Source organism: Azolla caroliniana, unplaced genomic scaffold (assembly GCF_043228905.1).
Source record: "Azolla caroliniana isolate FFs.n. ecotype wild unplaced genomic scaffold, voAzoCaro1.0.p SCAF_1, whole genome shotgun sequence".
In the NCBI taxonomy this organism is placed as follows: Eukaryota; Viridiplantae; Streptophyta; class Polypodiopsida; order Salviniales; family Salviniaceae; genus Azolla; species Azolla caroliniana.
The window spans coordinates 35733233-35760472 of NW_028230436.1; the positions used below are offsets into that span (position 1 = coordinate 35733233).

At 38.3% G+C, this 27240-nt stretch overlaps 2 protein-coding genes across 6 annotated transcripts; one reads left to right on the forward strand and one right to left on the reverse strand.

Annotated features, from left to right (window-relative positions):
- Window positions 1-645: 645 nt before the first annotated feature.
- Window positions 646-9636, reverse strand: SDHAF2 (succinate dehydrogenase assembly factor). Of its 2 annotated transcripts, none has more exons than XM_087337706.1 (6): window positions 9234-9636; window positions 6956-7020; window positions 1930-2022; window positions 1649-1763; window positions 1486-1554; window positions 646-957 (listed from the first exon to the last, which is right to left on the reverse strand). In XM_087337706.1, the coding sequence occupies exons 1-6, from the start codon at window positions 9522-9524 to the stop codon at window positions 814-816; spliced, it is 777 nt and encodes a 258-aa protein (XP_087193832.1). In that variant the 5' UTR covers window positions 9525-9636; the 3' UTR covers window positions 646-813. The 2 variants fall into 2 exon arrangements, with proteins under 2 accessions (XP_087193832.1, XP_087193831.1); XM_087337705.1 differs by having other exon boundaries at window positions 1649-1775; window positions 9234-9635.
- Window positions 9637-13329: 3693 nt separating this feature from the next.
- LOC147870182 (uncharacterized) lies at window positions 13330-22732 on the forward strand. Of its 4 annotated transcripts, XM_087337725.1 has the most exons (14): window positions 13330-13654; window positions 13742-14119; window positions 14357-16480; window positions 16559-16993; window positions 17063-17210; window positions 17297-17376; window positions 17490-17677; window positions 17770-18706; window positions 18802-18926; window positions 19778-19837; window positions 19923-19973; window positions 20148-20218; window positions 20333-20484; window positions 20581-22732. In XM_087337725.1, exons 1-14 carry the CDS (start codon window positions 13474-13476, stop codon window positions 22266-22268), a joined length of 6618 nt encoding a protein of 2205 aa, XP_087193851.1. In that variant the 5' UTR covers window positions 13330-13473; the 3' UTR covers window positions 22269-22732. The 4 variants fall into 4 exon arrangements, with proteins under 4 accessions (XP_087193851.1, XP_087193835.1, XP_087193842.1 ...); XM_087337709.1 differs by having other exon boundaries at window positions 14357-16993; XM_087337716.1 differs by having other exon boundaries at window positions 13745-14119; window positions 14357-16993.
- Window positions 22733-27240: the final 4508 nt, after the last annotated feature.

Consider the following 27240-nt stretch of genomic DNA (forward strand, 5'->3'; position numbering starts at 1 on the left):
AGCACATCATCAATAACAATGAAATTTTGTATTCTGGAAAGATGTTCTAGAAAGATTACCAGAATTATTTACACATTACCAGAATTTCCGTCAGGATCCATTAATATTAACTGAAAGTAGCACTAACTGGTGCATGAAATTAACATTGGGCATTTAACATGAATATACCATTAATAAGTTGGCATTCCTACATCAATATCAATCAATATCAATGCATCATGATTAATTGATGAATAATGCGAAATATAGTTCTTCCATTAATTGTCAGCAGATGTGAAAGATAATCCTGTTCTTATCTTAAACCGAATGCACAATAATCAATTGACAGACCATGAGAAAGATAATCCTTCCATTCTTACATCAAAATGAATGCTATGTAGTTAAATTTATGTATAACGTCATCCTCTCCATAATTTGCATTGCATCAGATGTTATTAGACAAATTTTAAACAGTACAACAATTTGATGTCTAGAAACTACCTAGGAACTTTCTTACTTACTTTTGTCCTAGATAGGCATGTAGTGATGATTGATACTACAACACAATCCATAGTTTCTGAAAATAATCAATCTCTATTATAGTGTAACAAACTCATGAATTTTCCAATATTCTGGATTTCAAGAAAACGGAGGTGCGAATGAGTATGCATAACATAATATTGTTATCGAAATTATTTTCAAGCCTGGGAAGTTATATAATATTTTTCAATTGGGACGTGTGTGTGTGTGTGCTTATATTACACCATCATAAAAAACTATAGTTTCAAGTGCCTTCAATTGTTAAAACATTATTTCCTTTGTTATGATCAATTTTCACTGATTCCCAACTTGAGGACCTCCAACTTTGCGGTTGTCGTCCCAACCACGAACCCAAGGCTGGCCAAGTTTAGCTCTTGTTTCTGATGGAGAATGACTCTTCAGGTCCCTCAGTATTTTCTCATGTATTTCTACAAAGACCTGCACCCACAAAACCATCAGTTCTTCAGAAAAAAACTATCTGATGTCTTTCAAGATTCTCATCTCATGTTACCAAGAACAAAACACATGTAGTCCCATTGCACTAAATCAAAGACCCAGTTCCTGAAACCATACTCTCATCAATTGTCATATAATAGATAAGCATTTGGCATAACAATATCATTTAAAAGTAAAAAAAAGTTTAAAGAAATCCATTCCTACAGGATCTTTTGTCGCATGTATGGACTTTGCTAGGATATGATCCCTAGAAGTAGAGGCAAAGACTAAGGGCCTGTAGTACTTAATATAGTATTAATTTACATAATACCAGTGCAGGATGTTAAGTATATTGCTGCATGTCAACAAGAGCTTATGTTAACAGGGTATGATGAAGTGCAGATTTTACAGCCTTAACCTATATTAAAAGCATGAAGTAAGATCATTAAAACACATTTGAGGATGAGGTTACACTAGTTTGTCTACATGCAACTTAAAATTAGCAAGACCACATCATGTACAGATGCTCACAGGATTTGCTTTCAGAGATTCTGGTGCAGATTCCTGCCCTGTTAACCACTTCCATAGCTCAGGATTTTCCTGAATTCATAGCAAAGGGCAAGCATAATCAGAATAATGTCATGAGTATAAAGGAATTACCTTTAGTAGTATTATGAGTATTTATTGTCCTTACCAAATCAAGTACCTCCACCAAGGATTTCAGCTGCTCTTCATCCAGCTTTTCTATGTTTTCTTCAGTCCATTTTCCTAGTATCAAGTCTAATTCTAGGTAGCCCCTCTGTCTGCTCCTATACAACAATCTAACAAGAAACATAAAATTTACAAGTGTGATGTGGCAGATCCTAGACAACGATTGATTTCTAGTGTGGAGTTGCAGCTCCAAGACAACAATTGAAATAGAAATCAAAAGCGGCTAATAATCACCCCTTATGCAAAATTGACATCATGAAATACCTATTTAGCATTTGTCTTCTTCCATCCACATTATTTTCAGGTTTGTTGCATGAGCTATCACTATGGGTATTCAAACCCCTCGCCAATTGATACCTGTTTACCAGACATTACATGCAAGGTTCAGCACAATGCATTTCCTTCTTCAATTCATGTTTGCAAATATTGTGGTGAATTTAAATTTAGAAATTAACAACTTAGTACAACATTTTTTCTTGATATGTGTTGTAACGGATTTGGAAATAAAAGGTACTGTACAAAATAGAGAGAATCACTGCACTACATAAAGTTGAGTGGACTATAGAAACTAACCACAAGCATGAACAGGTATAAATGAGAGAAAGAAAGATATATCGACATCTTTTATGAGGCCAACATTGTCCCTGGCCTATATGCACAACAAATTATAAATGTTTGATCTATTGTAATCCCTTTTTCACATGTTATGGTCAAGATGGCTACTTGTATACCTCTTTAATGATTTGTAGCATGAGAAGTGATGGTGCTAAAGGAAGTCGGTTCACATTCTTTCATTGACAAATTCAACGATATCATTTCAGATCATTCTATTATTTTCCACTTTGATCATGTCCAAGTGTGGACAACATTAAAATTGGGGTAGTGCATTTATATTTCTGCCATGTGATTGGAACCATTCTCTAGTCAGAATAGGGTTTAAGGTTAAGTGGTAAGCAGTAGATTACACAAATCTCAAAGAAAGAAAAGCAAAGAAAAATACGCAAATGTATAGTGAAAACATAGCTTAACAAACTGAAAGTGGAAGAGAAAAGAGACAAAAAGAACTTGAACCACACATTCTGGGTATTCATCTCTTCGAAGAAAGGGATATTCACCATACAAGAAGGCTCTCCTTTAGCTGTTACCAAAAGACATTGAATAGATACCCATACATTTTGGCACCCACAACACCAAAAAGAGGACTTAAAAGAAGAGCTTTGACAATTTGCCTGGTGGAGAAGTGGAAGCAAAGGCTACAAAAGAATAAGAATATTATTTTTCGAATACCTTCAAGCAAGAGGGTACCCAAAAGTTTCTATGATCATGTTTCAGTAAAACTAATTACTTGATGCAGACGACTCTACAACAATAACCTTCCAAAAGAAACTCTAAGCCTCAGGGGACCTAACAAGTTCTAAATCTTGACGAGTCTAATTATACCAAAGCTTTGAAAACTCTGATCCTTTAACCTCAAAATCAGGATACTTCTTGAGAAGAATTCTGATTCAAATCATATATATCGACTAACGATCTTCTGGAGAAACCCAAGGAGTCTCTGTTCTTTTCTAGTAAGGTCTAGAATGTGTGTTTCTTAACACATTACATATCTTCTAAAGTGCCAAAATGTGCATCATATGACACACGTGCCAATGTTCAACAAATCGCACATGTGCCAATGTTCAAAGTTAAGCAGCTGCTCCAAAAATGTGCAAAACATTTCACATGTGCTAATGTGCAAAATATTGCACACTCTTATTATATTTTCTAGTGTTTCCTGGATTTATGCATATTTGCTAGATATCACCACAGTGTACGAAATTATGCACATCCTTTGTAAATACTGCCTTTAGAAGCATCATATATAAGACCCTCAGAAAGGATTAGTCCTCGAAGCCTAAAAAACTTGAGACAAACCCATCACAGAATTTTCTGACTTTGGTCTCACATTTCTGATTGTTACCTAAAACCCACAAAATCAGTCTCGGAAATATGATTTTTTGAGGTTACTGTTAGGATGCATTGAATCCTCAGGTGGATCCCAACTCCATTTTCTAAAGAGAAAAAATGTTTCTCCACTTCTATAAAAGGAAGTCGACCTCACTTGTAAAAAACGCAAAGTAGTGTTCCACTCAGGAGCTCACATTGCTGAACAAAAGTAGTTTGGAGTTACATAACATACAAGATCTATTTTTAACCCTTTTTTCTCTTCTGTGTTTAATGTTATAAGCTATCTTTTCACTAAACATTTACATATTCTCCTTTCCTTCACCTTTCTTCTTTCCTTAACCTTTCTTAAATCCTCATAAACCCCCTAAAATCTAAACCATTTTATGCGCACATAGGGTTGCCCATAACTTCAATCATATTTCTCTCATATAAACTTCAATTTGATGGCCTGTGACAAGAGCATTGGAAGGCATTCTTAGAACCTCAGTTTTCTGACCGTTAGAAGGCATTCTTAGAACACTTCAATGGCAATTACAAGATGCAAGCAAGAGAGAAGAGAGAGTTTTTATGCATGTGTAGAGAATTATCAATAACTTCAATCATATTTCTCTCATGAGAACTCTGATTTGGTGGGCAGAATCAACGCCTACAACTGGAGCTATGCAACTATCATAGTAGCTAAAAAATGTGTATTTTATGTTTAGAATACGTTTTAGAATACTCTGAAGTATTCTACACGTATTATATGTTTTACAACTGCTAATCTTTTTCACATATTCTATGTATTCTACATATTTAACAAGTATTTAACATTTCCAAAAAGTTTATTTAAATAAATCAATGCTAATGTATTTTCTACATATTTAAGGTATTTTATTTGTAGAATACACATTCTAATTATATAAAAGAAAAAAGGTAGAATACGCGGCATACGTATCATATGCTAAGTATTCTATAACTATGACATCCATGTAAAAACAAAATATCTCTGAGCATTGGAAGGTGTTCTTCGATACTTCAATAAAAGTTAAAGGATGCCCTGCCTAAGAAAGATGATGATATTGCCGATACGGCGTCATACGACATCTTAGGTGCAGAGATGCCTCAAAAGGGCATTCTCATGGCCTTCTCAATGTTTATGATAGATCTACCGGTTGTCCCTTTAGAAGAAAAATATCATTGGTGGACTCAGTTCCTGGTGTCTTAATGCCATGGTGGTACATATTGCAGATGACGTAACAAAAGAGTGGGATCAAATATTGTCCCTCCATGTCTTTTTTTATAATAATTTGGTTTATATCGTCCCACAGACTATTAACAGAAATCCATGGGGTTTTGAAGGAAGAACATTGCGTCTAGGTTGGGATGGAATGCAGTTTCCATCCTTGTGTCTAATGCCCAACAAAAAACGGAGTAGTTGGGGAAAGTGATAGTGGCCCCAATGCTAAAAAGTCTACAATTAATGTAGGTTATGCATGTTATGACTGCTTATTGAAAATATATTAAAAATATCATTATGGCTGAATCTATTAATAGAGATGAGGTACTTTTGGTGTCAATTATATTGGGGATATTTTCAGGTTATAGCTACAAATATGGTAACTTTGGTTCATTTCATGGACAATTTCCAACATACAAACATCTGCAGTGGCAACCCCTAGCCTAGTGGAAAATTATTGACGAAAAGGAGAAACATCTAGAGATGAGGATCAGCCTTAGAGGTAAACCCACACCCATGACAAAAATGCAAGATTGGAGCATACGCAGTCTTGCATGAAGGGAACTGAAGCCCTGTGAATGTTACTCCTTGATATGTGTAAGTTGTGTATGGCACCTTTTCCTCTCCCACGAAGATTTCTGTTTCTGATCTTGTTACTCATGCTTGAGTGGTGGTAGAGTGATGTTAGACCCAATCACTTTAGTTTTCAAGGTTGATTTACAAATCTTTCCCTTTACAAAATGACTTTAACTTAGATGTCTTTGTAGTTTCTCTGAAGATCCAAAGATCAACACAATGTCATCGGTATACAGTAATATCAGTAAGCTACTCCTGCTAAGCATGCTTCTAAACCACCCAATTTCCTCTACATACTTATATATCTCATCTATATAAAGACCAAAGAGAGTGGGTCATAGTGGGCATCCTTGTTTTACTCCATTTGTGCTAGCCATGACCTTTGACACCCAATAGGATGCACTTTTCCTAACAATGATTTATATAGTTCATAGATTCCCCATTGTATATTTCGTTGGACTCCAAGGGCTTCTAGTTGTTGCATTAGCCAAGGGCACAGTACAGTGTCAAGGTTTTCAGAAATCAACAAAGCAGCAATGATTCTCCTTTCATGGTCTCTTTCCTCCTCAGCAAGGGCTCAAAGGGTCATTATGAGATCTAATATCATGAACCCATTTCAGAAACCTCCCTTTCCAGCTGACAACAGTCATTTGTCTCTACCCATACACTAAATGCTGACTCTAGGATCAAACCATATAGCATAGCTACATAACGGCCAATCGCGATAGTCCCATTATTGATCAGAAACATCAAAGTGTGCCTTTGCATATTCATGCCAAGCCTGAGATGAGATCCAGTTGCCTCTCATTAATCATTTTCCATACTCTTTTACTTCCTTATCCAAGGAACAAATACACCTCTGCTTCAAATTTAGCCAAATATGATCTCTTCTTCTTCCACACAAGGTGTTGGAGGAATGCTCTTGCTTGTTTATGTGTACAAATCCCCCAGGTCGTTTCTCATTGCAAGCATCTCCTTGTATTATGACATTCCTCATCATACCAACTATTTTCTTTGTCTCTTAACACACAGGTGAGTCGCCAACTGTAGTGTGGGGAAATGCATGTGGTGGCATAATGTGATGACTTCGACAACCCTTCTGTAATTTCTCTAGGGATGCAAAAGGATGCAAATCAAACATACCATTATATACTCCATAACTATAAGGCCTACATAAAGGCGAAAGTGAGGTATGCGATCCAAAAATACTAGAATCCATTCTCCTTCTCCACCTGCCTCTAAAATATATTTGCATATTCCATTCAAAATACTTGGGACTTTTTTATTCAACAAATTTTAATAGAATAAACCAACAGTAAACAAAAGTAACAAAAACCTAAAACAAGTCAAGATTATTGTCAGCTATTGCATGCAAGTATGAAAATATATTATGGCCTCTTACTCACATTCTCAGGTTTCAAAAGAATGTTGTCAAGGCAGTATGAAAACAATCTCATGCACTCAATTCAGATCGGCATAAGGTGCATAAGGTACACAACTCAATTTGGACTGCAAAACAAGAACTTGGTCAAAAAAGAAATAACTTACCTACAAGAAACGTCTTGTACTCCTCTCTCATTTATCTTCATGCTAATTTGTGATATGTGTGAGGCCTGCATTTTGCAAAATCAAGTTATAGCATGTGTCAAATTTTCATTTTAACACACTTATTTTATGTAATGGCAGTATAGTTGGGAATATGATTGTGATGCAAAATCTCCCACAAACACAAATTCCTATTTATGCATCATATAGTGAAGTACATACATGGAATAACTTTCAAGGTGTTATGCATCCTAAAATAGTTAAGGACATACATGGAATAACTTCAAGGTTTTATACATTACTAAAGGAGTTGAATCCGACCTACTCATTATACAACCATTGACTTGCGCATCTTTTGTATCTTACACAGAAGCAAAAGCTAAAATATTGAATGACCCACTTGAAGATGTCAGATTGCAATTCATGCATAACAACATGAAAATATCTATATCCATGCTTTAACATTAAAGTATAGACATAGAAATGCAAAATTTCCCTGTCTGTGCTTCAACACCACAGTGCAGTTATACACAAGCAAAAATTCCCCTGTTCATGCTTCAACATCGAAGTGCAGCTATACAATCAGTTTCTGAGTTTCTATAAACTCTGAAGATGTAATGGGCAAATATGGTCATGGTGAAAGGAAAGTGTCAACTGTTAGTAGGGCATAAATGTAAACATAACCTGGAAAAAGAGAAAACAAAATGCTAAGAATCCAAAATAGCAAATGAAGGATATGTTGTTAGGGCATAAAATGTGAAGTAGGGATTAACTAAATGCCCAAAAATACCTAAACAAAGAAATAATAAAAGTAAGAGATGTAAAACACGTAGCCACAAATATGAGCTACGATTGCAATGTTTAACCATTATTACCAAACTCAAGAGGTGTGGCAACCCCACTCTAAAGTCAATGCCCTTGTGTCGATTGCCCTCATTAGGAAAAACAATAAATCAAATTTCTATTGCTTTTCAAGTTGTGAGGTAAACCCATTTATGATGAAGAGACAATGCTTACCAATGTAGTGACTCTGAGATAAGGCAGAGATAATCAGTCGTCAATATTAAACTTAACAAAATAATTAAGACATGATTAACAAAAAGTCACCAAAGATTTGATTCTCTACCAAATGGATTATCCCCCTAACTGAAGCACATCATATAGAGTCAGGTTCTCCTACAGAAAACATGTGCTCAAACGGATGAGCTGCACCCTCGTTACAAGACTGGAAGTTGCCAAAAGAGTGCACAATAAGGTAAGTATCACGTGGACAAATAATTGAGTGCCAACCAATGAAGATTTTGATGGAGGTTCTACTATGTTTATGTATTCGTCTTCATTGATCTCAAATATTTGTCTCTAGTCTGTCTCAACATCCATAATCAGTTCAGTAGAGTGTAATTCTATGGCATCTTTGTGCTAATCCTGCCATAATTGTTTTGCTTAAGTTTAATCTGGTGAGTGATTATCCTTTTCATGGCAGGGACATCAGAGAAGCTTGTGCCAGCTAATGGAACCCAGGACAAAGAGGATTTGCTCAAGTGGAGAGTCCAATCTCTGGCATCTTTAGTAATTTTATGTTTAATCTCATAATCAAACAATCACTTTGGTTTAATACAGAATATAGACTCTAGCCTCTTTGTGGTAATCACATCTTAACTACTTTGTTCTTATCATATGTGTTCCATACAAACATATTTCCCAATCATTATTGTAATCTCTAGCATCTTTGTGGTAGTCACGTTTTAATTACTTCCCTTGTTCTTATCACATGTGTTCCCAAAAACATCTTCCTCACCACCATTATTGTAATTTCTCGCCTCTGTGTGTTAACCATACCTTAATTACTTTAGTTATGTTGAAAGCTTAATATAATATTAATTACTTCTGAACCTTGGCTCTTTAGTTAAGTTGAAAGCTTTAATATAATAATTAATTGTTTGTGAACCTCGCAAAGAGCCTCTTTTCCACCATGTTAATTACATCGCATTTACTTCATTCATGCTTTATCTCATAATGAGTCATTGGCGACCTTACAAAGTACTTCTTTCCATCACCATTTCTATGTCTCCATTGAGCCTTTTTTCCATCAATATTTTTGCATACAGTAAACCTTTTCCCGTCGCCATTTTATAAGGACATTGCAATTTTCTTCTCGTACCATTGAACCTCCCTCCCATCAACATTTCCACATAAGGAGGGTCGCCATCCCATCACTACAAGAATCTCCATCATTTCTGCGCAAGCATAGATCTATATAATGTATGCAAGCATGTATTACCTTGGATTGGCGAATAGAGTCAACAAGACCAATCAGATGGGGGTGACGGTTGGTCTCAACCTTAATTTTGGACGGCAAAGTTGCATCAATACCATGTTCTGCCACAAATATATGGGAAATTGGAAGCTTAGCTCGAACAGATGTATTTCTATCGATGGATGATGCATCTTCTTCTTCTTCTTTCCACGGGCTAGGGCTAGGGCTTCTGTCAGATTTGGAAGGGAGAGCGCGGGGATGCAAGAGGCGGCGATGGAGAGAGGATTGGCGAGCGAGACGATGAAGTGGCGACATCGATGCGGAGGAAGCAAAGCGGGAGAGAATCGAGTCGGCTCTGACGATGGAAGGAGAAGGAGAAGAAGAATGGGGACACCACCATGGCCACCAAGGCTAGTCCAGCGGGCCAAAGAGGAAGATCCCACTCATTGACACTAACCACGTTGAATCACTCACTCACTCACTCACTCACTACCATCCACGCCAAGGAAGGAATCGTGGCCTCTCGTCTCTTCTCACGTCCAACACAAATACCATACACATACATACATACAGCTCTACGCACTTTGTGCCTCGATTTGACTTTGATACCGAGCTCCGACTTCCCGAACCACTCACAAGGTGTTGAGACAAGGTGTTACGGGCATGACCATGTAATATCCCGTGGTAAGATTGTACCGTAGTATTCTATACACGTGGATCAAGTGTGAAGGTTAACCAAGAGTGTAAAGATGGGAGGATTAATTTTAATCCTAGGGATTGAGACAACCCATTAAGGCCAAGTGTGAACTTGCTTGGGGGCCTTGGGTCTAGCTATAAATATGAGGCCTAGGTACCCTCATTTAATACATTATTGACTACGTCAAGACTTTGATCTTGTGGTGATCAACTCTTGTAGCGAGCACGCCAGCACCATGTATGACTCGATGCCACGACGGTGGTATGGGACGTCGATCAATGCTCGGGGGTGGTCAGGTGGATTGACACCCTTCTTTCTCTCTCCCCTCTCGTCTATCTATCTATTATTTCCTTATCTATGCTTACATTAGGATTAAGCTCTAACATTGGGCCAATCCCTCGAGCACACCATTCCACGGGTCAAGAAGCAAGCAATATTTTATAGCATGGGCACCTTACATCATGAGATGGCATACCCTGTCATCCATATGCTTTGTGTCCTATTCACAATGCTTGTTTAGCCCCGTGGGCTCACTATGAATCGCCCTCAATAAATCTTATATTGAGTTGTGTATCTCCTACGCTTGGCTCATATTGTCACACATATGGATGATGGCGGCGTGCTTATCGGTGTAGCACATTTGGACCAAGTGTTGTAAATTTGTTTTTCAGCAGCAAAAGCTTTCAATGGAAGGATATTTTGTATTTTGTTGTTGATATGCCTTTTCTAAAACTAATGGAAGGATATGTTGTTTAGAAAAGAAAAGAAAAAAGCTTTCAAGCGGCGATGTGTTGCTAGATATATGATTTGAGTAGGTATTCTAGTTGCGTAAACGATATGAATCTTAATGGGTGAACTTTGATGTATTTTGTTTGCTAACTAATGCGAAGCAATGTTGCTTTTGGAATGACGAAGAATATATTACTTGACCCATAATTATATGCTTAATTCATAGATAAAGATATCATACGTGAAGACATTTTCTCTCAAAACACAATCGTGTTTATGTGAACTCTTTAATTAACTAAATAAAGTGAAAAAAAAAACACATTTAAAGAATTTACAACACTTCCATCAACAATACTAACATTCAATACAAGTTGAACTTGAAAACTTCAAATGGAAAGCTTCAATACTTTGGGCACTTGATTAATCTCGGGGGAGCAAATAGATTACGTTAGTTTTTTATCATCTATTAGGAGGCTAAATTTGAGATAGAGAGAAATAAATAGTGAAAAAGCTCTAGCCTAAGTCGGGGAATGTTGGGGAATTGGGAAGTGTCAACAAGGTGGTTTACTTCCCTCAATTTAAATGTCAATGCCTTTATTCACCTCCACGCTAGAGAGGACACGAGGCTTTACTTTCACTACTTATGATGCTTACCTTTTCTAACTTCTTTTCTATTTCTAAAGCTACCCTTTTTAACTTCGATGTGTTGTACGATGTACCAATGTCAATATCATTTGGAAGATGTTGTCTGAAGCTAAAAACAATGGTAGATTTAAGAAAAGAAAACAACAAAACGAGTTTTATCGCATGCAAGAAGAACAATATCAAAAGACAAACATTAGACAAATATGGTTTAACAACATGGAAATCTTCCCTATATAGTTCCCTCAGTATCTTGCATGCTCATGATATAGCTATGATACATGCTTGCTACTTGGCTATCATGTATGCTTGATACTTGATGATAGTGCTTAGAACACATCGTGCTACAACAAGTACAACGTAGAGTGTCACAATAATGTGAATATGTATAGTACTAGATGTGTGACATTGGAATTAACAATATTTTCTACACCTCCTTGAGTTTGATCAATTGGCATATAACCTAACTAGTCACCGAGGTACTATAACTTGTTGCACATGATCTCGATGTCTAGAAACAACTTTGACCTCAAACTCTAGCATTGAACATGGATTAGAAGAGGAACCACTTGGTTTAGGATGGAGCTTCCAACAATGAGATGTGGAACACAAGGTGTAAACACGTGCCATCTCTAGTTAGACCACCATCTAAGCCAAGAAAATATGAAGTTTTTGAGTAAAAATTACCTTGGCCTATATGAAAAAACCATTGTACCACATAGTAGCGAGAAAAACTCAATCAATGATTGCTAACTACCGAGACAAATATATTATAGGAGTTTGTGCTCTAGAATAAAAGCTTATTCCAAATGTACGTTAGAGGTGGAGAGAGTTTTTGTTACAAAGAGACGCCTAAAATCGTATGTCATTCATGATAGCTTATCCCTTGATGTATCCAAGCATGAGAGGGACTCTAATACCAATGTTTCTATTATAAATAAATGAGACTAAAGGCAAAATGACTGCACCGATGGATTTGAACTCTAGAAAGATGACATGAACTGGTAGAATGTTGTGATGGGAAAATAAAAAATAAACATCGCCTCCCAATCAAAACCTTCTAATGAGTGCAAGAGTTAAAAAACGAGACCTCTAATCAAACATCGGGGAGAGCAAGACCCTCTTGCATATTTCCCTTGTCCTTCATATCATAAGAAGTCATAACAAATATTGATTTGAGATCATGATGGCAACATCACAAAAAGGGAGTTCCTTGTAATAATGCACAAAGAAGACTAAGGACAAGTCATACATCCCAAGGCAATACCCATTGCAAAGGGCAACGAGAGTTCCTCCAAGAGTATATTTAGCCACTCTCAAATAACAATAACATGATCTTGCTTATGTTGTGTGGACCTTCATTACATTCTCTCTTTTAGTCTTGATAAGAGAACATAGATAACGTAGGCATGTGATAATGTCATCAAAACGTGTACAAGAGTGAAGGAGACAATGTCATGTTTCAAGATCCACTAGAGTTGAATAGAAGTCCATGCGTGCATGAGGTCAACAATATGACAGCGTCATTCCTCCCAACCATCCGATAGAGGATCAAGCATGCACATGGACATTGTATTCATATGTAGGATCCCCGGTAACATATAGCGATCCTGATACTACCACCCATGCACATGCTCGAGTGCCGACCTACCATGATTCCACATGTAGATCTCATTTTCTTTGGCAGGGAAGCCCATAATCCACTACATGATTCCGACCATTAAAGTCATTACAGTGATGTGGCCCATGTCCATGTCCATGAGCGGCAAGTTGGCAATGCGGTGTGAGAGGGGGGGGGGGGGGGGGGGTCTTATGGGGTGTCGGGAGTGTATGTATGTATGTTACATTAACATACATATGTACAAGGAAGGAGTGGTAGAAATTGGGGAGTGAAGGTGGAGTTTTAGACATGTTTGCTGTTGTTAAAACATATTAGGTAATGATAAATTATTAGAACAAAAAAAAAAACAACAAGACAGAGAAGATAATCTCCTGCACCCCCTCTCCCTCCCCCCTGCCCCTGCTCCCCTGTAACCAAAGAAGAAGAAGCAGAAGAAGACGACGACGACGACACCTTCCGCCCCTCCGGCAGGCCCTTTCCCAACCGTCAATTCTCTAAAAACCTAACCTCTGCACCCCCCTAGTACCTCAGCTCTGCCAGAGCTATGCTCAAGTCGCCCCGTGTCTCACGCTGCCATGGAGTTACCCAGAGGCGATGCCGAGGGTTCTTGGCCTGAACATGAAACCCGACAAATTCTGACTCGAACCTCTTCCTTGGATTCCGAAGAAGCTCTTCTTCCAGGTACCCCTTTAGCAGAAGCAAACGCTCAGACGTGTATCCTGCTCCATAGCTCGCAAACCGTGGAAATGGAAAGTGGTAAGGAAGCTCCTTCCTCTTCATTTTTATCATTTTCTTTCGTAACTATAGGTGTCTGTCAAATCGTGCTTCTTAATGAAAACGCAGCAGTAAAAGAAGGTGAAAAGGAGGCAGAAAAATTGGTTACTATAAATGATGTGGAGATTTTGGTTCCTGAAATCGCATCTCCTGTTGCAAGGGATGATTTTTGCTCTACTGAACTTACTAGGATTTATAGTAAGGATGGTATGGGAGATTCTCAAGAAACAATTGTGACGAGTGAAGTGAAGATTGATGATAATGATATAGACAAGGCTATTGAACTCCCTGATGTGGTTGCTAATGAGGTCCAGATGTTTGATGAAGCATTCATGGCTGAAAAAATGCTAAGCTCATCAAAAAAGCACATGATTCTCTCTTCATTGGATGAGCTGGCAAATGAAGATGAAGGCTGTAGTGGCGTTGTAGGGAAAACAATGGCAGAAGGTAAGGAATATTCAGTCCCAGTAAGAGACTCGGCTTCATTTGTAAATAAAGATTCATTTTTTGCGTGCAAGCAAAGATAGATTTCCATTTTCATATGTAAGTAAAGAATCATTCTTATTAGTGTGTGCAATAAAGATTCATTTCCATTCCTGTACACAAATAAAGATTCATTTTCCTAGTGCAGCTAAAGATTCATTTGCATTTTTAGGCACAAATAAATATTCATTTCTGTTGCAGATAAAACTATCAGCACACCTGATCTGGGACAAGAAGATCAAAAGCATATAGATGGATTTGATGCTCATATTGATCCAGAGGTTCCTCTCCCTGGAATATTGCCCGCTGATGTTGCTGGGTTTCCTTCTACCGGTCATTCTGTTCTCTATGAAACCACTGGTATCACGACTTCCCCAGAAACAAATATGGAAAATGAAGTCAAACGTGATGTTGATACCACGGATAGGGAGTTGGAAGTGTCTGGTGCTGCATCTGTCCATGGTACTTCTTCTGCCAATGAGTATTCAGGTGCAATGATTGTGAAGGAATCCTTCTCATTTGGGCATGATATGTATCTCGGTGATGATGGTTCTTCGTGGAATTCTGTTCCTGGGACAGATGGTATAGCTGGAGAAAGAATTGAATTTCATGGTGAATTCGAGACTTTTGAGATGGAGAATCTCAAGAACAGTGCAGTTGACGAGTTACAAGAAGCTGAACAGGGTAATACAGATGGATTAGTTGATGCTCCTAATGCCGATGTTGCCTCATGCACTGAGTTATCTACTGAGATTATCTCTGGAATCAAAATGGAATGTACAAACACTGCTACTTGTGCTGTTGAGCAACCAAGAAACAGGGTATTTGATGATGGAATGAAGTTTTCAGAGTTCTTGAATATACATAGCAGTGACAAAGAGACTCAGCATGAGGACCTGCCTTGTTCTAGCATCAATGATACCCTTAGTAGTGTGGCTCATCTCAAGGTTTCTCCTGAACGGAGACCTGAGAAAATGGATTCTAGCCCTGGGAGACAAGTGAAAGATGATGAATCCGTGAGTTGTGCTGTTGGACATCAAATAAACATGCTGGTTGATGATGAAGTGGTGCTTTCAGAGTCTTTGAATACACATGATAATGATGAAGGTACTCAGCCCAAAGAACCACTTTGTTCTAGCATCAATAACAGTCTGTCCAATATCCCTGATCTTGGGGTTGTTCCCGGTAAAACAGAGAAAAACATTGTGGTTCAGTTTGAAATGGACCCTACAGAGCCCTCAAATGCACATGATAGTGATGAAGGTGGTCATCCTGAGAAATTTTGTTGTCTTAGAACCATTAGTTGTGGTGCTAATCTTGAAGTTAGTCAGAGTATAAAGCCAGAGAATATTGAGGCTAGTCCTGATAAAGAAGTGAAACATCAAGAGTCTGTGACTTGTGTTGTGGAGCAGCCATTGGACATGGTGATCGATGGTGGAGTGAAGCTGTCAGAGACTTTGAATCCACATGATAATGACATATGTGTTCAGCCTGAGGAAATGTATAGTGCTAGTGTCAATAGACCTTTTATCGGTGTTGCCAATCTTGGGGATCCTCAGACAAGAGAATCTGAGGAAACTGTGATTGGCCCTTGCAACGAGTTGAAACTTGAAGAGTCAGTGAATTGTGTGGTTCAGCAGCCATTAACCATGGGAGTTAATGATGGAATGAAAATTTCAAACTCCTCACATAACAGAGGTTCTCAGTCTGAGCAACTGCCTTGTGCCACTCGGAGTAATCTTGCTGACCTTTGTGCTTTTGAAAGGGTAAGACCTGAGGAAATTGAGATTAGCCCTAGGAGAGAAGTGAATGCTGAGGAGCCTGTGACCTGTGCTGTTGACCAGCCACCGAACATGGTGGTTGACCGTGGAATGAAGCAATCAACATCCTCGGAGACACACGATAGTGACATGGCTAGTCAGCCCGAGGAGCTCCCTGTTCACAGAATAGAAGCTGAGATAATTGACTTTATCCCTGACAGAGAAGTGAAGAGTTTTGTTGTTGATCAGCAACCGAACATGGTGGTTTATGGCGAACATATGCCTTCAGATGGATTGAACACGCATGATAATGACACAGGTGCTCTACCTGAGAATAATACTACTCTTAGCAGTGTTGTTCTTGAAGGCGCTGACAGAATAGAAGCTGAGCAAATTGACAACAAAGAAAACAATGTAGAATGTCATAATCTTGTTACTGATGACAATGCTAGTAATTTGAACAATTATGCTGGTGTTAATTCTCTGCAAAAACACGAGCTAGATAAGGAATGGAATCTTGATGAGGGGATTGGACTGGACACTAATCTTGATATTACAAATAGACCTGTATCTGAGCATGAAAGAAAATTGCACCTTCTTCAATCTATGGTAAATGCCCAAGATCTACGGCCTCATCTTGAACCTTCATCTGACATAGGTGACACCGAGCAACTTGGATCATCAGGAACCCGGGATCTTGAAGCAGAATTGGAGTCAGATAAAGTGTCTGATGGAGATTTTTACCAACATCCATTGCAGAAAATTGAGGTTGATGAGGAATCAAATCCTAATGAAGAGGTTGAGAGAGATATGGAGCTTTCTGAATCCAAGCCAAGTGTTCAAGATGTACTGGACGAGGCTGAGAGTGAACTCGAACCTCATGAAGGGGTTGAGCTTGATGCTAATCTTGATACTTATATATCTGAGAATGAAAGAAAAAAGAACTTTCCTGAATCTAACCTAAATGACGAAGATCTACAGGATGATCTTGGTCCTTCATCTGAAGGTGTTAGTACTGAGAAGCAGCAGCATCGGAAACGGGGAAGGAAGGCTGGAAAGAAAGTAACACATAGTGAAGGTAAATCTAAAATCAGTGGATAGATTATATACTTGGGATGGCTCATTTAATAGGAACTTGTTTTTGCAGAGAAACAAACTCATGAAAGTGACATACTGGAGCATCAGCAGTCACGTAAACGTGGCCGGAGGCTTGGTACAAAAGCAATGCAGAAGGAGGAAGAGGATGTTTGCTTTGTTTGCTGTGATGGTGGAAAGTTGATTCTTTGTGACAAAAGGCTAGTACTGCTCTTTCCCTTTCCTGTGCTCTGCATGTGCTAAGCTCATAATCACATTTATAGATATTTTCTTTGATTGTCCACAGGTCATGTCCTAAGGCTTACCATCTAGAGTGTACTGGAAGGCAATCTGATTTTTTCCAAAGAAAGGGACAGTGGTTTTGCGGTAATGAAGATTTGTTTCATAGTGTTAAATTGAGCATTTTCTGCCCATGACAATTGTGGGCTTACGCTGAACAATATTTTCTGACATTGTAATGAAAATCTGGAAACTTTTAGGTTGGCACGTGTGTGCTCAATGTTCAAAATCTGCAACAATTCATTGCTTCACATGTCCACGTGCACTCTGCAACAATTGCCTGAAGGAAGGTAACTTCCACTGCATAACAAAGAACCGAGGCCTGTGTGAAGGCTGTTATCTGATGGCTTATATGATTGAGCATAATGAGACTGTAAATGCTGATGGTGTAAGTCCTTTCGTCAATGCTACTGCTAGATCAAAATTTTCAAGGGTATGTCTTTTGTCTTATGATTGTTCTGGCTGACCGATGCATAACAGGTTCAAGTTGATTTCAACGATCAAGAAACATATGAAGGCTTATTTAATGAGTATTGGCAAGACATCAAATTAAAACACTCCCTTACATCAGCTGATCTTGATAAGGCTGGAAAAACCAAAGGTGGTTATGATGTACTCGCTGACAGTGGTGTTAATGATGATCCAGAAGAGGCCATGGGAGATGAAGAATGCGGCAGCTCAGATTCTGAAGATAAGCTGCCAACAACACGACAGTTACGACTGATGAAACGGAAGAGGATAACTAGAAGTTCTGCTGTAGAAAATGTGAGTACTAGTGAACTTGAGGAGGATGATGATAATGATGAATTTGAAAATATGCCAAAAAGAAGCCGCATAAAGGCTCTAGAATTTGATGGTTGGGCATCGAAAGAGCTGAAAGAACTTGTACAATACATGAAAGAAGATCCAAAGAAGCAGTTGCCTCTCTTTGGAGTAAAGAAGCTCTTGTGGCGTTACATCGATAACAACAATTTGACTAATCCTCGTAGAAGGGGTCAAATTATATGTGATGAAAGGTTGCAGAAGATTTTTGGCAAGAAACGTGTTGGGAGATTTGAAATGATGAAGTTGATTAGCCTTCATGTTGCCACTCCAGTTAAAACTGCAGCCAACAAGGCTTGGGAGTCCCAACCAGGTGAAAATGATGCAGCAGAAACCTATGGTGGCGATGAGAATTTGCTGGGTAAGAAGAAGTCAAGAAGGAAAGGAGATGACAAGCGCTTAAAGCCCGATCCTTCAGAATATGCTGCAGTTAATGTGAAGAACATGAACCTCATTTATTTGAAAAGGTCTATCTTGGATGAACTCCGAAATGATCCTGATCTTGAAAGCAAGGTAGTTGGCGCCTTTGTACGAATACGAGTTCCAAGCATGGTAAATAAGAATGACACATGCTATCGGCTTGTACAAGTTGTAGGTGAGTTTTGTTCCCTCCTTTATAAGTATTTTTCCTTTTGGTAATTGTAATAGAGGATTCTGTATCACTGTGCTGATTACCATTCCTTGCTTCAGGTGCAAAGCAAATTTATGATGCTCTTGACCCAGAGAAGGTTACTGATGTCATACTGGAAATTTTGAATCTTCACAAACGTGAAGAAGTCACAGCTGATTTAGTCTCCAATCAGGACTTTCTGGAGGTATGAGATTAGCTGATTGTTCTTTCTTATAAACTGGTGCACAATTTTAGATGTGACACTGGGATTTTTCATTATCTTTGATATTTTTGGTCCCTCTTAGCACATGTGTTCTTGAGTCGCTAGAGTTCATGCAGATTACTGAAAACCAGATTCTTTAGTCTCTTTTTATCTTATTTACTTTTATATTTACCTAGAAATATTTATTTTATTTTGTTAATATACCTTTCTTTCCTACCCACTACTCGCTCCGAGAGTGGATGAAGTGGATGAATACCACGAAATCAATTAGAAATGGTTTGTAATGCCTGTAATATTTGAAGCAGGTGGTCGCTTGGTACTGTGGTCAATGCTTTGTTAGAGTCCTCAAAAGAGAAATAAACTTTCCGTCATTTGCATTGCTGTGGGGGTCGACATCATTGAGGGTAGAGAGAGTCATGTCTGAGTTCGCCTTCCCTTAGCTTGAATGCCAATTGTATCATACCGTGAAGAAATAGCTTTTTCCCCATTCCCCAGTGAGAAGACTATTTTCTAGTTAAAACATCAAGCCCTGACTTTGCCACATTATTCCATGTACACAACTGTTTTGCCTTTGCTCTCCCCTCCTCCATTCTCCCCACACCCTCAAACTACTACCCCCCTGGCCACTATACTTACTGAACCCTCCCCGTCCTTTGCATTTATCTCTTTTTGCCTTTTGCTTTTTAGCATTTGCTCCAAATTTTCTTGCTCGCACTTATGTTGCTCAATTTCTTCCACATTGCTAAAAATGCCTGATGATGTTACATATCGAAAATTGATGATTATGTATGTTGAAAGTATGTTTCAATATATATGTTGTGGTTTTGTAACAGGAGGAATGTCAACGACTTAGACAGAGTGTAAGGTGTGGATTGATCAAGACAATGACGGTGGTTAGTGACTGATTTTTATGTAAACTTGATGTCAAAGGTGAAATAATACTTGATTCTTAATGAGCTTGTATGCCTTTAAATTCAGGGTGAACTTGAAGAGAGAGCAAGAGCCCTTAGGGAGGTCAAAGTTAAAGATGTGAGTATTAGGAGTCATTGACATGAATAGTTTGTAACAGTGTATCTCTCGTAACACTTTTGACTATCACATTATCTGCAAGTAATGCAATATTATATATATGCTAGCATTAATATTTTGCAGTTTTTGGTATCAAGATCATGATTGTGAATTTTTTTCTTGGCTTTATTGTAGTGGTTTGAAAATGAGCTTCTGAGGCTCAGCCATCTTCGGGATAGGGCAAGTGAGCAAGGTCGTAAAAGAGAATATCCTTTTATAAGATCTCATTTTAATGTGGATTGAGGCAATAATCAGGTTTTAAGTGTTTTAAATATGTTAATAATCAGAAAATGAGATTTCCTTGACAAATGTTCTAGCACGTTAAGAGAGTGCGTCGAGAAACTTCAGCTGTTAAGCAATCCAGATGAGAAACAGAGGCACTTGCATGCACCTTTTGACATAGATGCAGACCCTTACATGGATCCAAATTTTGAGAGTGATGATGAGGACCTTCCGCCAGATGACAGTCCAGGTACCAGTTTATGAATGATTCTGTTTGTTGTGCTCTAGGAATCAGATTATCCAGAAAGTATAAGAATCAGAATTAATTTGTGCTTACGGATTTCAGGAGAGGCAGGAGGTGGTTACAGCATGCAAGAGAGAGTCTCAGCTACACGAACATTTGATAGAGGTGCAGGTGCAGGCAGTACTGTGAAATTCCAGAGTCATTGGGATGATGGGAACTTTGCAGAATTGCAGGATACCCAGTGGAAGGCATCTGGATGGAGTGAAAAGGATTCAGGTCACAAGGACAATGTTAAACCATATATGGGTATGCAATCTGAGGCCCGAAGTTTAGCAAATGAAAAGAATACTTTCCCTGCACAAGGGAGAGCTAATTGGGGAGACAGTGCATCTGGCAGAGATAAAACTGCCAGCTGGAATTCCCAGGGAAGTGCTGGCAGAAAGGAAGTTCGGTGGGGAAATAATGTAGAAAGAAGTCGTTGGGGGGATGATACATCAGATATACTTGATGCAGATATTAGCATCAATTCTCTGCATGGCCGAATGCAACAAAAATCATCTACCAGTGTAGCATCATCATCTATTGTTTCATCTGTTTATACTTCTGGATTACCAGCTGATGCTTCTGTTGCTGGTATAACCAATACTATAACTCCAGTTGATAGCGAAAAGGAGAAAATATGGTGTTATCTGGATCCGACGAAGACCATACAGGGTCCATTCACCATGGAGCAACTTCGTAAATGGGAGAAGACAAACCTTTTTCCCTTGGATCTGCGGATTTGGAGGGTGACCGAGTCTCAAGATGCATCGATTTTCCTAACAGATGCTCTTACTGGGAATTTTTCAAAGAAGCCTCCCCAGGAACGTCAGAGTCATACACAGTGGCCTAATAGCTTTCCTCCGACACCTACAGATGTGCTTAATAGAGGACCAGCACAGTTAGTGAACACAGGTGGATTTAGTCTAGGATCACAGGGAAGTGCGGCGAATGGTTTCCCACTTGGCCATATGCAAGGTGCAAATGTGCAGAGTTTAAACTCTGCTCCAGGATCAAGTGGCCATGGTTTCCCTCCACAAATGCCAGCTGTCCATGGTTATCCTCCTGGTCCAAGCCAGACACAACAAATGCATGGTTTTTCTCCAGGCACTCAAGCTTCTAGCATTCACAGTTTTCCCCCGGGTCCTACTCAAGGATCCTATGTGACTTATCCTCAAGTTCCAAATCAACTACCTTACATGAGCAATTCTCCTCGAGGGGGTCCGATACAGGTGTCAAAAAGCTATCCAAACGTGCCAATGCAACCGGGGCAGAATGTAACGGGCTTTCCTCAGAACACTTATGCACCGGTGCCCAGTGCTGCGGTCGGCCATATTCAACCGCGGCCTCGTTTTAATGCTCCTCTAAATGCTCCAAGCACCAGCAATTTCCCAATGAGCACCAACAATGCAGGCTTTGGATCCTCCAATCCTGTTGGAGACTTCCGAAATACTTCTCTGCCTATCAGAGCAGGGCAAGATCAACTCCCTGTACCCAACCAAATGGACGATGGTGCATGGAGTCATGGGCGGAGATCAATGAATGCCAGAGGAACCCAAAGTCCAGGTTTTGCTACTGATAGTAAGGATGGGTCTAGCCAAAGGAATTTTGGTGGTGCTCCAAAATTTAGAGGCTCGGATCAATACCAAGCAAATGATGGCCGGTTTGCATCAAAGAAGGATTTATTTTGCAGGTTTTTTGCCAAAGGATTATGCCGGAAGGGTCAGGATTGTGATTTCAAGCATGAGTGATGATGGCTCTTAATGGTCAATGATTTCAAGCATGAGTGCTGGTTACAGTTGTAGGTCTGGTGACATAGCTTAGGTAATTCTCCCCACAACTATTTTTCAAGTGTGCAGGGTTATAGCTACAGTGAGGAGAGCATGTGAATAGGATTCAATAAAGAGCAAGATGCTATCAGCAAATGTAGAATCAGGTTTAGATGTATTATATATAGCAATTGTTTTTTCTTTTAACATTATGTAGAGTCTGGCTGCCCTATATATGGCTCCTTATTTTCTGTTAATTGCTTGATATCGGCACGATGAAGAAAAACATTTAAGTGTATTTTGAACACGAGAACTTGCACATACATGTTCCATTTTGCGAAGTGTATGCTTTTTACAAACAAATAGAAACACATTTTTATGATATTTGTATCATTTGATGCAAATCAAAAGTTGTTACTACTGATCATCTGCTGATCTTTAATCGATTTAAAATCTTATATGATCTTGAGGTGTTAGGAGTGATTTTCTTTATTCTGTATACTAACAGTATAATTAGTGGTATTATCATTTGTTGCTCTCTATACCTTTTTTTCTTGATGCTAGTTTAATCTGTATTGTATTTATGTATCAATAACTTAGCCATTTTCAATTCTTTTGCGTGATACATTCTACACTGAGGTAAATATGTGTATCCATGCAAGTCAGCATTGTTTGACTTTGGATATGAAAAATTGGATTTTGGTGTTATTGGTTCACATACCTGTATCTAAAGCAGAACGTTATATGTGATAAGCAATTGATAATGCTTGTAGTAGTTGGAAAAGAAGAAAAATGGGTCCAATGATTCGTGATTCGTGATATTGATTTTGTCCTTGCAACACAGTTTTGGCTATATTGTTAGTGGGCACGATGCTAGTAGTATAGTGATTATTGAGAGCCACTTTATTTCTTCTACTTGGCACTACCCTACGATCAGATACTCAACAATGTTATTATTTGACTTTGTGTAACCAGTAGATTATAAACTTGACATATATTAATTGTAAATACAAACTTGGATGATATTTCCTGAGGGACAATTACTTATGAAAGGCAATTAACATCCAAACCTAATACCATCATTGAGAAACAAATGGTGTCTACTTAGCAACCATGGTATGTGAAAGGAAAGTTGCAGGTTTGGAAACTCACGCTGATACTCTATAGGAACAAGACACTACACAAACACCCTTTCCCTTGGATTTTGTGATCAGTGTCTCCGAAGTAATCTCACCGACTCTTCATGTGTTGCTTTGGAGGTTCGCTATCCAATAGCCATAAGTTTGCTAACGGTTCAATACTTGTACGCAGAAGCCCCCCTAGCTTTGCTTGATCTAGAAGCATTAGAATCTTGGCCACTAATTTTTGTTGTCTTGAGTTATGTGCCATACTCTACGACGTTTATGACACCTTCAACCGAAGGATCGTCGTGACGTTCTAAACCATGACCACTAGCTGGCAACATGCTCTTACTGCTTAGTGCACGTGAGACCCTATATAAGGGCATCTCATCTAGACACAAACAAAGGGAGGATAAGAAGGAAATATTTGGCCATCAAGAAATAAAAGTTTAATTCAGGAGATTAAAAATGATATGATCTAGTTTAATTAAGTAGGATTTCTATAGGCTAAATGAGTAAGTTTTAAATGATCGTTTTAAGAAATTCTAATTTTAAATTAAATTATCCATGAAGGGCTTAAGTACATTACTATTCTTGTAATGAATCTAACCTCGATTTATTTAAATTAAGAGATAATTTAAAATTAATGATAAAATATTAGGGCTTTACTATAATTATCTTAACCTTCTTATGTAATATATATGGTAGTAAAAGTATGTATGTGGATTACCTAGCTCTCATGATTTAATTAGTTAAATGCATGCTTTTATAATTTAATTATTTATGTACTCTTTCATTATTAAGATTGGAACTAATAACTCTTTATTTTGGGCTCACAGTATATACTGTACTGTAATCCTTATCCACTTCGAATGATCAATAAAGTTTTGTCTTTTAGAATCAAGATCAAAAGAGTAATTAAAAAACAAATTTAAACTTATATCCTGAGTAAAAAAATAAAAAAATAAATAAAAATTTAACCCGATTTTACCCCCTATTGGGGTATCACACTTGTGTTGTATTCTTATGGATCCATATGGAGGAGGAGGACTGTGTCATGCCTCTAGGATCTAGAAGTAGCGACTTCTGTGAGCATATTGCAAAGCGATTTTGTTGAAACTCCTTGCCTGGATATTATATTTGAAGGGTACATTTCCAGTGGATGACCATAAAACTCACTGGGACAAATTATCTCATTTAGGAGCTGTGAATCTTGATCCCTCACTAATTCTAGGGTATAGTATGCTAAAATTGAGGTGTAACTCTTGTGTTGGTTTTCACACAAGCTCGGCTTTAGCCATTTTATGCAGTGATGAATTGTAGTGATTATTGAAATAATTTCTATGGGCGAATAAAACAACGTTTGGGGCCTCATCATCAACTTGATGGTCGCGTGTTTTTCACTACTGTAAAAAGAGAAATGATCTGCAATGGCGCAAATCCTTCCCTTTTGTAGCTGTGGCTTTGAAATCAAAATGGAAATGGGCCATGATTCATGAGCAATCAAATGAATCTTGAGCAAACATTAGATCCCACATCCCACATAAAGTTCAAAGCACATGTCATATATTTGATATTGAAATTGTTTAAATTAACCGTATTCAGAAACTGTATTTACTATGGGAAGCATTCTTGGTCATGGGAGATACATGCAATTCGTTTTATTCTGCAAATTCACCAGATTCAGAGTGTTTCATGTGAACAAGCTCAAGGCCAGGAACATAAAAAAAGGCAATGGTAGCAAGACGAAGTGGTATATGCGAATTTTTCCATGTGAGGGAATATTCAGCATGCAAGGATGAGACAAATGTGGACTATAAAATGGAATTATATCATTTAGACTGTGCATTTGTTTTCATTGCAAAGGCATGACTCATGAATTGAGCGTAGAGCGAACTAATATTTTGCCTTTCACTAAAGAATACCAGGTGATGCTTCCATTACAAGTTTCCTAACCCTAAAGTTTCAAACGAAAGTCCTAACCCTAAAAATCCAAACGAAAGCTCCTAACACAAGATTCCTGACCCAATCACGTCTAAATTATGACTTAAAACAGTAAGAATCATCTTCTGGATTTCGACTTATTCTTCTTGTGAGAGAGACATTTCAACCAGAGGGCACTTATAAAATTGCATTAGGGATCCACACAAATCCATTTCGTGAGAAGTTTCAAATATGGATTTCAGTTAAATTATTATTTTCCCAGTGCATTTGAGGGAAAAAAAATCCTCCTTTGTGATGTCCAGAGATAAAAAAACCTAAGATTACGAGTCCTGATTTAATAGGTCATGCTTGTTGAATTGCTCACAACTCAAGGCGAGGGCCTGAATTTCATGAAAAAAGTAGCATGTTCTATAATTGTTGTGCAAAGATACACACTTTAGCAGAAACACACATTCACGCGCCATTAAAAGGTAAAGTTTCCATACTACTTTTTTTTTTACACACCTTTAGACATCATCAGTTAGAATTAGCTAGGAGGTTCTTTCTAGTTCACACACAACATGTGCATGTGCGCATGCACACACACACACACACACACACACACATTTCTACTTCTCCTTTATCAATTGAGACTCGAGATGGAGAAAACATTTCCAAGTCACACTATTACACTTATAAATCAATTTTTATAGTAGAGATCAACTTTACACCCCCTTTTATTTCATTGCAAGACTTTACATTGTCAATGAATTCTAAATTAGAGAAACTTTAATTGTTATCTACCTGCCAATCCAAAAGTCTTCTTCTTTATCCCTTCCTTCGTTTGCCCAACTACCAAAAACATAGACGGTCACTTGTTTTGACTAGCCAAGATTCGATCCCAGAGCCCTCTTCTTTATCCCTTCATTCGTCTACAAAGTTACCGAAAACATACACACACACACACACACACACACACACACACACACACACACACACACACACACACAACTTTACAAGAACATGCAAACACATATGAAAGCACACTTTGATACAAGCAAGATCTGAAAAAACATTGCTAGTTGGTGGATAAAGGGCTCAAGATAAACATTGCTAATAGATACATATGCACACCTTGATACAAGCAGGATTTCAAAAAAGATTGCTACTTGGTGGATAAAGGGTTCATGTGACGTCCACACACACACAATATACGTATAAACAATCCATTCAACCCTTATGTATTGACATCTCCTAAACCATAATATTGGTCAACCTCATTTACACTAGATCAATATCTCTAGGCCATGAAGAAGACATTCATGCCTCATTGAGTCTTGAACAAGTTGTTGGACATGCTGCAAGCCACAACCTTTGTGGGGCTCATAGTGAAGACTTCCATATGTGTGGATGCTTCAACTTGATGCGTGGCATTAAAACTTGGAAATTAATGAACTTTGTGCTTTGAATAATTTCCCCTTCTTGCTATGGATGAACTCTCCACGACACATCTTCCACTCCCAATATGAACCTCATACGATCAACTTATACACAAATATTCCAAATGCATGGCCTCATAAGTAGGCTTATAGTGCCCTTTTGATGCTCCAAGTGATACTAGTTTACTTTGTTTGGCTTTAAAGATGAAATTTGATTAATCCTCGCAATGAATTTCTTCATCATAAGTATCATTTATACCTTGTCAAGGAGTAACCATTAACATTGATGACATGAAGAAGAGCAAAATAAGCGTCATCCTTTGTGGTTCCGATCTCTCGCTCGAAATAACTCTTGAGCTCAATCTTCCAAACCAGTTAGTGGATTGTATGCTTGCAATCATAACTTGATTGCCATCCTTAACTTCTACATCGATTTATCAATCTCAAGGCAACACCGACTCAAAGTAGCCA